This window comes from Lynx canadensis, chromosome F1 (genome assembly GCF_007474595.2).
Source record: "Lynx canadensis isolate LIC74 chromosome F1, mLynCan4.pri.v2, whole genome shotgun sequence".
Taxonomy (NCBI): Eukaryota; Metazoa; Chordata; class Mammalia; order Carnivora; family Felidae; genus Lynx; species Lynx canadensis.
The window spans coordinates 15,417,237-15,431,032 of NC_044319.2; the positions used below are offsets into that span (position 1 = coordinate 15,417,237).

The window sequence follows — 13,796 nt, forward strand, 5'->3', positions numbered from 1 at the left end:
AAATAATAATAATAGTGCATAAATAATAATAAAAAAAAACAATTAGGGGCACCTGGGTGGCTCAGTTAGTTAAGCAGCCAACTTTGGCTCAGGTCATGATCTCACGATTTGTGAGTTCAAGCCCCACATCGGGCTCTGTGCTGACAGCTCAGAACCTGGAGCCTGCTTTGGATTCTGTGTCTCCCTCTCTCTCTGCCCCTCCCCCGCTCATGCTCTGTCTCTTTCTGAAAAATAAATAAACATTAAAAAATTTAAAAAAAAAACAAGTGTTCTTTAAAAATACTACTTTCATAATGGTGGCCATTTATTGTCTATACATGCCATGCACTTAGACATTTTCCTAATCTTCATAACGTCAAAGCTAGACATTCTCTCTTTTAATAAACAAGGATACTAAGACACAAAGAGATTAAAATATCTCACTCCAGGTCCCACAGCCAGGATGTGAGACACTAAATCTTTTCTCAGCTAGTCTACACTGCTTCACAATAGCTGGGTAGGTGGCTGCATAAGATAACGGAACCCAAAGGAAGAAAAGATTCTGTATTCCTTATTTACTTCAGGAAGAATTAACTAATAGCCCACAATACAGACAGAACCAGTTTCTTACCTGTAAAATAGTTTCACAAATGGCAGTATATTCAATTTCACGCTTAAGCAGACAGCTCAGCTCTCCAATGACGTCCCCACTGGTACAGTATTCTGTAAACATGGTTTTGAACTCTCTATCAGACCTTAGGCTACTTTCTATTCCAAAGGTAGGAGGTGAGCTATGCAACTGCAAAGGGAAATACAAAATTAGAAACCCTTCACCAAACCAAGCCACAGGAGCTCCCACTGTTTCTTTCAATTATTAACAATGGAAGGAAAAGATTCTTTTTCTAAAATTAATTAATTAATTAAGTTTTTAATTTACACCCAAGTTAGTTAGCATATAGAGCAACAATGATTTCAGGAGTAGATTCCTTAATGCCCCTTACCCATTTAGCCCATCCCCCCTCCCACCACCCCTTCAGGAAGGAAAAGATTCTTTACTACACTTTCAGGTGTGAAAAAGGAATTAAGGTACCCCCCCCCAAAAAAATCACAATTTTCTTTCACATTTCAATTCTCCAAAGGAAGGATCGTTTCTAATCTTTATCTTCACAGATGACCCTATTTACAACTTTCTACTGACTGTTTACAACTTTCTACTGACTTACACCTTCCTTCTATAAAAATCCCACCAAAAGTAGTGATTGCTGTCTGCAACTAACTCAACCAGCCATTTCAAGTCTATTAGAAATTCTTATTATAATGAGCTAGTGCCTCTGGTGGAAGAAGACTAAATCAGACAGCATGAATTAACATGCCTCCAAATCAAGCCATGATTTCAGCACAACCTAGTCGCCCTTTAAATGGTTAGTAATTTCCATGGGACATCAACAGAACAAGTTTTTAGGGAGAATACAGACAGGGTGGCTGAGTCATTTTAGGAAAAGAACGGATAGGCATGGGTGGGGGAAATAAAAAAGCTATCAGATTTCAGGAGGAAGCTGCAGGAACCGACCAGAAGGATTACAGAATTTTCCAGAAAGTTGAGCTGTGCACATCAAAGAGGAAGGCTATTGTTCAGGACACAGGAAACAGGGAATGGAGGGTCACTGAAGAAGTTGCTAGGAAAATGTCCCCTCCACCAGTGATCACCATTCAAACTTTTAGAGGCATTCATGCTTCCAAAGGACTTTGACATTTTTCTAATTTAATTTTGAATGCAATTCAAAGGCTCTTTGAGCAGTGAACCCTATCTCTGCTTTTTACCAACCAAGAAAAGAAGATAACATCTATAGGCAGAATTTAAAGACATCCTTCCAAGATTCCTGTCTCTTTGTTACTCAAGCAAACATTGATCTAGGTAGCTCTTGGGAAGGGACTTTGCAGAAGGAACAAAGGTTACTAATCAGCAGACTTTAAAGAGAAAATTCTGGATTATACTGCTGGGTCAATGTAATCACACAAGCCCTCAAAAGTAGAAAAGGAAGTAGAGTCAATCAGAGAGATGCAGCATCAAGAGAGGGATTGGCTGTACTTCAGCTCTGAGATGGGGCGGGGAGGGGCTGCGTGCAAAGATGGAAGGGAGGTGTGGGGGCTGGAGGTGGATTCCGGCTGATAGTCTGCAAAGAAGCAGGGACGTCTGTCCTCTAGCCATAAGGAACTGGATTCTACCAACAACCTCAATGAATCTGGAAATTGATTCTGCCCTCAGAGTTTCCAGAAGGGAACACTGCCCTACGGACCCTTTGATATTGGCCTTGTGAGATTCAAGCAGAGAAAGCAACTAAGCCCATAGGACTTCTGAACTATGAGATAATCTAAACTGCTAAACTTGTCCTGAGTTGCTATGGCATCGATTAAACACTAATAACATCTCCAGCCCAAATATTGTTGGACTTATACTTTAAGAAGACCTAACTAGCCCAGTCATTGCAGGAAAATTCCTCAAAGGAAAATGTACGTTGCAGCTTTTAAGTGTTTGATTCGACATACTTAATAAATACAGGTAGCAGTGTACTTTTGTTATGATTCTAATAGGAACATGACACATCTACTGGAAGCAGAATAGAATAATGGCTAAGGACATTACTGAGGCCAACTCTATGGGTTCAAAGCCTTTCTCGACCTGTTACTATGTGCCATTGCAGGGGCAAGTGAATTAATTCTCTGTACATCAGCTTTTTTCTATGAAAAAAAAAAAGGTTATTATAAGGATTAATTGTCATAGTATATTGCCATTTTGACCACCCTTTAAAAAATTACAACTAACTTCTTCATCTCTCAATCACCTCTAACATACTGTATATCTAACTGCTTATTTTGTTCATTATCCCATCTCCTTCTATGCCTCTACTAGAAAGTAAACTCTAAGAAGGCAGGGATTTTTGTCTGTTTTGTCAATTCTGTGCCTAGAATGAATAGTGCCACTGTGTGGTGGTAATGAGGTAAATATTTGTTGAATGAATGAAAAGTGCCAGACATTTAATAAGGGCTATATGTATTGTTAGTATTATAATATACTTATCATAACAGTTTATTTCCACGATCAACTTTGATATTTTTAAGGTCTGAAATACCCCTTCCAAAAATAAAAAGCCAGATATAGTATGTGTATTATACTAAGGGTTTGTCACTTGTCACCATCATTTAGGATCTAGGAATTATTTGGGCCATAAGCTGGGGCTCACCCATGTATTCAGCTACCAGCATTCAGATTCTAAAGAACTCTTGTCCCCCTCACTCTACTGACCTCTTTCTCTCTCTGGTCACCAAATGCCTCCTATTGGTCGGGTAAAAGTCATATTTTCAAACCTCATCCTATTTGACCTCGGTAAGGATCTGACATTGTGGTCCATCCCATCATTCTTGACTCTCATTTCCTTGAGATAACTCAACCACTCCAAGTTGTTTATCAGAACATCATGGAAAAGACTGCTTCCTCCCAGAATTGCCACGAGGAATAAGCAAAGACTATAAAAACATTTTGTTAAATGAGGAACACCTTTCAGATGTTGGGTATTATTATTATCTCTCAGCTGTAATGTTCACTCTGAGCAGAAATGGTTTCGTTTAGAAATTACGTTAAAAATATGAAACTTTCCTGGTTCCTAAATTTCTTCTTATGTTAAAATCATATATATTTCAAAGTACATTTTTAGTAAACAATGAATAGTCCCTTACAATTGCCATTCCTGAAATAATTAAGTAGATTCCTTGTGGCATTTCACCTTCTTTACAAATGACATCTCCATAGTCGAAGTAGGCAAGTTTGGCTCTTTCCTGAAAGAAAAATAAAAAAGGAGTCAACACAAAAGTTTCATAGTCTACTTTTCTAAATAGAAATAAGATGTTAAAGCTGAAATGGGTTTCAAGTAGAAAAAAAAACTCCACAAATTGTATGCTTTGGTTTGTTAATGAATTATAATATGCTGACATACCTCATCAATTTTATTTTAAAAGAAAGGAACAAGCAAGCAAATTGTAGACTTTGTGATTTGTACCAGGTACAGTGACTGATGGAAACACCCAACAAGTGCTCAGTTGAGTAGATGTTAACAATAAAGTGTGATACTTCTGATAAAGGAGACAGAAACAGGATGCTCTGGAAAAGTCCAGAAAGGCCACAGGACCCAGTATTGGGTGTCCAGGGAAGACTTTAAAGGGGAAAGAACAGCCAAGCTGAGGCCTGAAGGAAGGGTAACAGACAGGCAGGATACAATGAGTTGAACCCCATTCAGGGCAGAGGATTCGGCATATGCAAAGACCCAGAAGCAAATAGAGTATCTACAGTTGGGGTAACTGTAGATTTAGTATTCTGTGGCCACAGCAGGGTGGGGTGGAGACAGGCTTCACTAGGCATAGTGCCTAGGGTTCCCAACACATTAGGGACTCATAACAGTATTTTCATTTATTTTAAAATCAGAAGGGAATAAAAAAACTTTTAGGTGGAAGAAAATGCTTTAATACTAGAACATTTAATACTAATATATTCATCTTTATACTAACACAGTCATAAAGTATAATTTTTGTACTTTTATATGGGGGAAGAGGCTGACTAAGGCAAAAGTGCCAGGGCCCATGAAAAGTCATAACACAGCCCCAGTAGAGAAAGGACTGGAGAAGTGAGCCAAAGCCAGGTCTTGAAGGGTCTTGTAGGCACATTAAAGAGTTTGGGCTTTTCCCCAAAACCAGAAAGGAGCCATGGAAGGGTTTGTAACAGGGGAATTAGGGTGACAGATCTGCATTTTATAAAGATATATAGGAAACATATCTCGAAATCATTCATAGTGGTTATCTCTAAATGTGGGGTAAGGAGTGATGAGTTTTCACTTTTTACTTCATGCACTTCATGATAACTTCACGATTTTTTTAAAAAGGTCACATAAAACCAATTAGCCAGCTTATGTATTATTCAGACCCTTATTTTCTACCATTGACTTCTGGCTTCTCTTTATGGACTATTAGGTTTCTAATTAACCACACTGGCTGGAGAATGAAAGAAGGGAGGAGTAGTTAAAATTAACCATTGTAGGTGTGATGGAAACCACACTTGAAATCACAGTCTACCATAAGGGGTGTTATTTTGTTTACCCTGTGGATTTTAGCTAGTTAGCCACACAATCCGTGGGCTGTGTACTCCCAATTCATCACAATTTTTACCCTGGTAAAATTGGATTGAAATGGCTATCAAGACCCAACATATTAAGGAAAGGGGGCACATAGAGTAACAGAAGTCTGTAAGGGGATAGAGAGGGTCCAACAGCCTTGCAGAGGCATTGTAAGTCAAGGATGGGAAGGAGGTTACGTTGTGGTGACAGATTCACCTCAGATGTCTATGAATCATTAATCTATAGAGTTAGCTTCTTCTCATTGGTTTTGGCATTCCTCCCCATTCACTGCTGGGTGGTCAGTTAATTACACTTGTGAAAAGTATTACCTACAAAGAACAAAATTCTAACTGTATCTTAAATTGGATTTTAACAAAACTAAGGAGAATGCAAATTATAAGAAACACTTTAGAGACACCTGCTTCCCAGTCCAAGTCCGTCACCAACCTCCCACATGCATTTATTTGCAATCTATTTTTCAAACTACCCACTACGGCCCTTGGCCATCACATCAGGTTTCTTCTTCCTTATTGCAGCCACACTTGTGCTCCCCAAAGCAGGACATCAGATCCAAGCTAAGCCAGTTGGACTTCTTTCTCAAGAATTGGAACTGAGAGACAATGAGCCTGGGAATTGAGAACTGAGCCATGATATCCAAGTGCTAGAAGAAGGGTCCACAAATTCCCACCACTGATATTACTAAACTGGCCTGAATCCCACCCTGCCCATGGTTAGTTAGCTAACTATTTCTTAGTAGCTTCTATATACCACCACCTTGTCTTTTCAGTCAACTTCCCCTTTGCTTAAACTAATTCATGTAAGCTATTGTTACTTTTTTTTAATTAAAAAAAAATTTTTTTTTTAATTTTTGAGAGGCAGAGAGCATGAGCGAGGGAGGGGCAGAGAGAGAGAGAGACACAGATCCCAAAGCAGGCTCCAGGCTCTGAGCTGTCAGCACAGAGCCCAACACAGGCCTAGAAGTCGTAAGCCAAAAGATCATGACCTGAGCCAAAGCTGGACGCCCAACTGAATGAGCCATCCAGGTGCCCCTAGCTCTTGTTACTTTCAACCAAAGGAGTCTTAATTCAGTACATTTGAAATCAATTCAGAAGAAAAATTCAAAAATTTCTGATAGGAAGAAAACATTGGTATAGCAAGAAAGGAATCAGATATTCAAAGCTCAGTAGAACTTCATTATGATTGCTATCTTTCTAGAAAACAAGGAAAATGTCCTCATTGTGGACAGATGCCTTACTATGTGCCTAGATCACAAAATATGGTACAACCAAATTTATGGTAAAACAAATGCCATTCTTTCTCACAGAGTCTTCCTGATTCTAAAAATCTAACAGAGGTTGTAACAGGTTGATGAAAAAGGTATAAATCTTATCATTTATACTATAGCCATTTAAAACTAGAACCACAAACTAGTGGTCTATGGGTCACATCCAATCCAAGGATGTTTTTTGTTTGGCCTGCGGGATATTTTTAAATTTTTAATGTGTGCCAAATTTTTAAAATTTGGAAATTTCACATAAAAATTCAGATCTAAAAAATCTGACCTCCACATTATTAAATCTAATAGTCAATTTCTAATCTTCTTCTTATTTGATCTCAGCCTCATTTGACGTGGTTGCTTACTTTCCCCTTTATGAAATACTTTTTTCACTTGGCTTCTGGAACACCACTCTCTTTTAGTTTTCCTCCCACATGATGGATTACTCCTCAATTCTTCCCCCCCGCCCCCAGTTTTATTGAGATGTAATTGACATACAGCCCTGTTCCGGTTTAAGGAATACCACATAATGACTTGACATACATATATTATGAAACGATTATCACAAGTTTAGTTAACATCCATTACCTCATCTAGTTACAAAAACAATTTTTTCCTCGTGATGAGAACTTTTAGGATTTAATCTCTTAGCAACTTTCAAATATACCATGCAGCAATGCTAATACCTATGGTCATCATGTTGTATAGCACATTCCTAGTACTTGTTTATAACTTAGAAGTTTGTACCCTTTGGCTATCTTCCTTCCATTTTCCCTCCCCCTATCCTCTGCCTCTGGTAACCACAAATCTCATCTCTTTCCTATCCGTTTTGCTAATTCCTCGTCATTTCCACTCTAAATGTTGGATAGCCCAGGACTCAATCCTTGGATGTCCATAATAATTCCTTAACTTATCTCATCAAGTCTCCATATATTAAATACTATCTCTATGCTGAAAACTCCAAAATACCTATCTCCCGTTTGGCCTGCCACCTGAATTCCAGTCATGTATCTTACCGCCTACTCAACATCTCCATTTGGATGTCTCAACACTTTCTCAAATTTAACTCATTCAGAATCAAACTCCTGTGCCCTCCATATAAATCTTCTCTTCTGCACTTAAGTCAACAGGAACTCCATTCCTATTTTCAGACTAAAATCCCAGAAGTCATCCTCTTTAACACTCCTTCCATCAGCACCTATCAGCTCTACCTTCCAAAACACATCAAGAGTCTGACCACTCGTCACTTTCACTAATCTAAACCACCATCACTCTTGCTTCTGGCTTTCCCTTGACCCCTTACCAACCTATTCTCAACATAGTGGTAAGGTGGTCATTTTTTTTTAAGTTTATTTATTTGTTTTGAGAGAGAGAAAGAATACACACATGTGTACACACACATGCAAACCAGGGAGGGTCAGAGAGAGGGAGAGAGAGAGAATCCCAAGCAGGCTCCACACAGTCAGTGCATGAGGTCATGACCTGAGCCAAAATCAAGAGTCAGACACTTAACTGACTGAGCCACCCAGACATCCCCAAGGTGGTCATTTTGAAATGTACGTGAGATCATACCACATCTCTGTTCAAAACCTTCTCTTAAGTTTTCATTGAATTCAGAGTAAAAGCCAAACCCCTTACAATGGCCTGCAGAGTTGTACAAACTCAGGCTCCATTACTTCTCCAACTTCATCTGGTCCTGCCATCACTGCTTCTGCCACAGGGGCTCTGGGGATGTTCCTTGAACACACTGAGCACACTCTGCACCAGGGCACTGCACTTGCCTGGAATGCTCTCCTCCCAGATATCTGCATGGCATGCAGATCCCACTTCAAATGTCACCTTGTTAGAGCAGCCTTCCCTGACCACCTCATATAAAATAGCTTCCCAACTATATTCCCTTTTCTCACTTTTTCTCCATAGCATTGATAGATCATCTAATAGACTATGTATTTGTGTGTTTATGTGTTTATTGTTTAGCTCTAGGCGTATAAGATAAAGTCCAGGAAAGCAGGGACTTCATTTGCTTTATTCACTGGCATATCCCCAAACCTAGAACCGCCTCTGGCACAGGGAGAAGATTCAATAAATATTTCTTGTAAGAGTCTAAATTTCCATAACAGTTGACTTTAGACAGAGCATGAACTCTGGAATATACCACAGTTTTTGCTGTTCCCTATAATACTATACAGCTTCTTTTACTTTTATATTATCTACCTTGCCTGTATAGTAATTTAAACTTGAAACCCTTGCTCTAAAAAAAAGTAGAAAACTGGAAAACTGGGTTTTGCTGGGCCTCCATTTTGGCTTATGCTTCATCAGCCATCATAGGATTCTTGCCTTGGATATACTTTTTGTTAATCTTGCTTTAGGGAGCGGAAAGTAATTATCATCAAAAGTGACCCAGAATAGAAGACAGAATCTTTACCTTGAAGAACTCAATGAGAACATCTTTATTTTCCAGCCAAACAATATTATGAAGATATTTGTCAGGAGTTGGTGGCAGGATTGCCATTGGAAAGTCATTCAGTGCCTTTATTTTCCTAAGAAGTACCTGAAAACAGTCAAAATAATGGTGATCAGATCCTATAGCAGAAAAGAGATTTATGTAAAAATTAAGGAAATCTTTAAACACTATTGTTATGTAAATTTATTTTAATTTTGACTCATACTTTCTCTCACCCTATTTAAATTATCCTCTAACCTTTTTTGTCCCTATTCTTCCCTTAACTCATTGAATTTATGAATTGATATATATATTTTTAATGTTTATTTTTTTTAATTTTTTTTTAACGTTTATTTATTTTTGAGACAGAGAGGGACAGAGCATGAATGGGGGCGGGGCAGAGAGAGAGGGAGACACAGAATGGGAAGCAGGCTCCAGGCTCTGAGCCATCAGCCCAGAGCCTGACGCGGGGCTCGAACTCAGGACCGCGAGATCGTGACCTGAGCCGAAGTCGGACGCTCAACTGACTGAGCCACCCAGGTGCCCCTATGAATTGATATATTAACTCATATTGAATTTATTATCTTTATAATTCAGTTAACACTGTAGCCCACTGTGTTAATTTCAGATCATCTAAACTTCTCAGTTTGGGGCACCTGGATGGTTCAGGCGAGTGAGCATCCAACTCTTGATTTTGGCTCAGGTGATCCTACATGGTATTGAACCCCACGTCAGGCTCCACACTGAGTGTAGAGCCTGCTTGAGGTTTTCTCTCTCTCCCTCTGCCCTGCTTCTCCACTCACACACTCTCTCTCTCTAAAATAAAAAAATAAAATAAACTTCACAGTTGACTACTGTACAATTTAATGCCACATTTCCTCAAATCTTTCTTGTATGTATTATTTGCTTCCCTAAATTCTTCTAATTTTGAAGGATATAGTTTCAGTTTTATGGGCTCTCAGAAACCTTCTCTGGCTTCCCACACCAGGTAAGAGATAATCACTTGATTGACTGGATGAATAAAGGATTAAATCAAAGAACGAGAAAGAGCCAGTGGACTTTGGGGTCATTGTTGTATTAAGTATCCAATCTCCCCAAGAGTCCATAACACATAGTAGGTATTCAACATGTATTTACTCAATTAAATTGAATTAGCTAGGTAATTCCTTATGACTAGCTCCTTATGACTTAGAAGATAATTATATCTCTTTGGCTGACAATTAGGCAATTAATATGCATTCAATAAGTAACTGTTGAATGATTGATTTACCCATTACCTTTCTAATTTTTTTTTTTTCTTTTTTTTTTTTTTTTTTTTTTTTTTTTTTTTTTTTTTTTTTTTTTTCAACGTTTATTTATTTTTGGGACAGAGAGAGACAGAGCATGAACGGGGGAGGGGCAGAGAGAGAGGGAGACACAGAATCGGAAACAGGCTCCAGGCTCTGAGCCATCAGCCCAGAGCCCGACGCGGGGCTCGAACTCACGGACCGCGAGATCGTGACCTGGCTGAAGTCGGACGCTTAACCGACTGCGCCACCCAGGCGCCCCTACCCATTACCTTTCTAAACAAACCTATAGAAAAAAATAGCCTCTCTCCTTATAAGGGCTATTATTTATTTATTTTAATTAATGAATATCAATAATTCAATTGAAGCTTATATAATCTTCAACTGGTAAATGAAAAGAATAGAATACAAACCACAGCATGTGTAGAGGTATATACAACTTGAAAGATACTGTAAAGTAGCCCTTTTCTTCCCTCTGTCAGACACTAAGAAGAAATCATATAACCCATTTTGTCCTTTGCCATAATATTAGCCTAAAGAGATAGAGCCTCAGAGGGGAAAGCTGGCCTGTCCCACACCCATTTCTCTTTGGGAATCATGGAGAGGGGACTATGTCCAGGGAATGACCAGAAGCACAGTGCATGTGACCCTTGGCTGGGAGCTGCCAGTGACAAGGAAAAGCATATGATACCCAGAAGCAGCTTATCAGTGGTCAACACAGACAGAAGGTAGGACTAGAACTTCCATATTTCTGCTTTCTGTTAGGAAACTGATAGGTTCTTGCAGAGGATAGGAAGAACAATCAAATTTGCACAAATGCACAGTCTAGATGGTGGATGTGATAGAGTGATAGCATTAAATATGTTTTTCTGTCATATGTTCCTATTTTCTTTTTGCAAATACATTTATCATTTTTCAAAAGTCCATTTATCAGCTAACCAGTTATGGTGCCTTCCTGGGTCCTCTTCTCTCAGAACTGCACCCCCAGACTCCCACCAACACACACACGCACACACACACACACACACACACACACACACACACACACATGCAAGCTGATCCTTTCCCTACCATGTTAACGTTATGTGACTCCTACCTCCCTTGTCACAGCTGCCTAGCCTGGGCAGTACACATTCCACCAGTGGATAGACAAGCAGAAAAATCTAATGAGTTTGTAGAGGGAGCCAAAAGAAGAGGCCACAGAGGGCAACCATCACAGGAAATGGAGAACCCGGAAAGCTTTCCAGGTCCACAGTCAGGTCCCTGCCTCAGGCATGGCCATATGGTCTGGCTACCATGGGTTTGGTTAGGCACTCTTATGTCTTTATAATAAACCCCCCAGCCCCATTTCTTGGCAAGGTCTAGCTCAAGTTGGTTTCTGTTACTTGCAACCAAATAGTTTTGACATGGTGTATACCAGGTAGCACTGGCACTAACTGCCACTGGCATTAACAAAGGCTCCAGGCAAATTACAGCTAACACCCGATTTAATCTCCCTCACTCCTTACATTCTGCTCAAGTAACAATGCAGCCTCGGGTGTTGGGCTCATGGAATCAAGCAACGTGGATAATTGCTTTATTACCTTATTCATCTCGATGCCCTCATGTTTATCAATAATGCCTCTTGACCAAAGGAAGGTGAGGTTTTTCAGAGCTTTAGCAATCACGTTCCGGATTGCCTGCCTAGTCTTCAAAGCGATGACAACATCACGACCCTCGTGCTCTATGAGTCCTGAAGCAAATAAAACTGTCAGTAAGCATACAATGCCATAACCACGATAATAACTAATATGTGTGTAATAGTTTGTAATTTCCAAAGTGCTTACACAATATCCTTTTATTCCTGCTTCATACAGAACATGCGAGGCCGGTAGGACTAGAGCTATTTTCAATCTGCATTTCATGGATGAGAACATTGAAAACTGGCGTCCCCCACCAGCTAGGAGAGAATCACTCTCTCCTCTTTATTCCCATGGCATGTCCTACATATCTCCATTATGGAACCTACTACAGTGTGGGATTTTGGTCCTTACTTATTTGATCCTTCACATCATATAACTTTTGTTGGGTGAACGCATAAATGGCTTCATGAAAGAGACCCCTGGCTTCAGCTGGTGGAGATTTCTGAGATCAAATGGCATAGCTTTTCCTCTTTAATGAACACAGGAAGTCATGACCTGGACTGGAAGACATGGCGAAAACAGCGTCTCTTTCATCTTTGTCATCCTGACATTAAGCAAAATGCCTGACATCCGGGGCGCCTGAGTGGTTCAGTCAGTTAAGCATCGGATTTCAGCTCAAGTCATGACCTCACAGTCCGTGAGTTTGAGCCCTGTATCGGGCTCTGTGCTGACAGCTCAGAGCCTGGAGCCTGCTTTGGATTCTGTGTCTCCCTCTCTCTCTCTGCCCCTACCCCACTCTCTCTCCCTCTCTCTCTCTCTCTCTCTCTCAAAAATAAACATAAAAAAAAATTTTTTTAATGCCTGACATCTGGAAGGTACTCAAACTTTTTTTTTAAGTTTATGTATATTTTTTTGAGAGAGAGAGAGAGAGCGCGCATGCATGAGTTGGGGAAGGGCAGAGAGGGTGTTAGACAGAGAATCCCAAGCTGGCTCTGTGCTGTCGGCATGGAATCTGACGCAGGGCTGGAACTCCCGAGTGGTGAGATCATAACCTGAGCTGAAATTAAGAGTCAGACTCTTAATCCCCTGAGCCACCCAAGGTTGCTACTCAAACTTTTTTTTGAACGGCGATGAGCTGGCCGCTAAAATGAAGGATAGCGTGATCACGAACAGATTTCAGTGTCAGGTGCACCTGGGCTCGAGATCTAGCTCAGCACTTACCACCCACATGCCTTGAGGCGCATTAAACTTTCTAAACCTCAGCTTCATTATCTATAAAGTGAAGACAGTAATAGTATTTGCCTCTTGGAGTAATTAGAAGGATTAAATGAGATAATGCACATAAAGCTGATAACACAGTTCCTGACATAATTAGCATTCAATAATCAGTTGCAGTAACCATGTGGGAACAGGCATTCCCTTTTACAGGACTGAATCAAGAAAACTTTGTAATATTCCATATGAATCTAAAGCATAATATGAGATAGCAGCTCCTACACCCCTAATCTTTAAAAGCACAGAAATAGGGGCACCTGGGTGGCTCAGTCGGTTAAGCGTCCAACTTTGGCTCAGGTCATGATCTCGTGGTTCGTGGGTTTGAGCCCCGCATCGGGCTCTGTGTTGACAGCTCAGAGCCTAGAGCCTGCTTCGGATTCTGTGTCTCCCTCTTTCTCTGCCCCTCCCCCGCTCATGCTGTATCTCTCAAAAATAAACATTAAAAAATAAGTAAATAAAAGCACAGAAATAAAAATCTATCTCTATATGTAAAGGCAACAATAGGTCCTGGGTTATCTGAGACAGTGCCGAAATATTCTGACCTATTGTGTCCAAATTCACAATGCCATTCATTAGGCCATGTTCTTCTAATTTTGATTTGGAAAGTATGATCCTCATAAATCCATTTGGCATCTTACAATGTTGCTATGAATACAAAGTGATTTTACTTCATCTCTTTTATAGTAACATCCATTTATCAAGAACCTACTATATGCCAGGGCTCTCTCCCAGATACTTTGGCACACACTCACA

General features: G+C 39.9%; 1 protein-coding gene across 1 annotated transcript in view; it reads right to left on the minus strand.

Annotated features, from left to right (window-relative positions):
• Positions 1 to 13,796, minus strand: part of SLC9C2 (solute carrier family 9 member C2 (putative)) — an 82,158-nt gene that overhangs the window by 10,789 nt on the left and 57,573 nt on the right. Inside the window, exons 19-22 of the mRNA XM_030303107.1 lie at positions 11,730 to 11,878; positions 8,843 to 8,968; positions 3,715 to 3,813; positions 611 to 778 (exon numbers count right to left, since the gene is read on the minus strand). Of these exons, the coding sequence (XP_030158967.1) occupies positions 611 to 778; positions 3,715 to 3,813; positions 8,843 to 8,968; positions 11,730 to 11,878 (542 nt within the window). The remainder of the gene's footprint in view (positions 1 to 610; positions 779 to 3,714; positions 3,814 to 8,842; positions 8,969 to 11,729; positions 11,879 to 13,796) is intronic.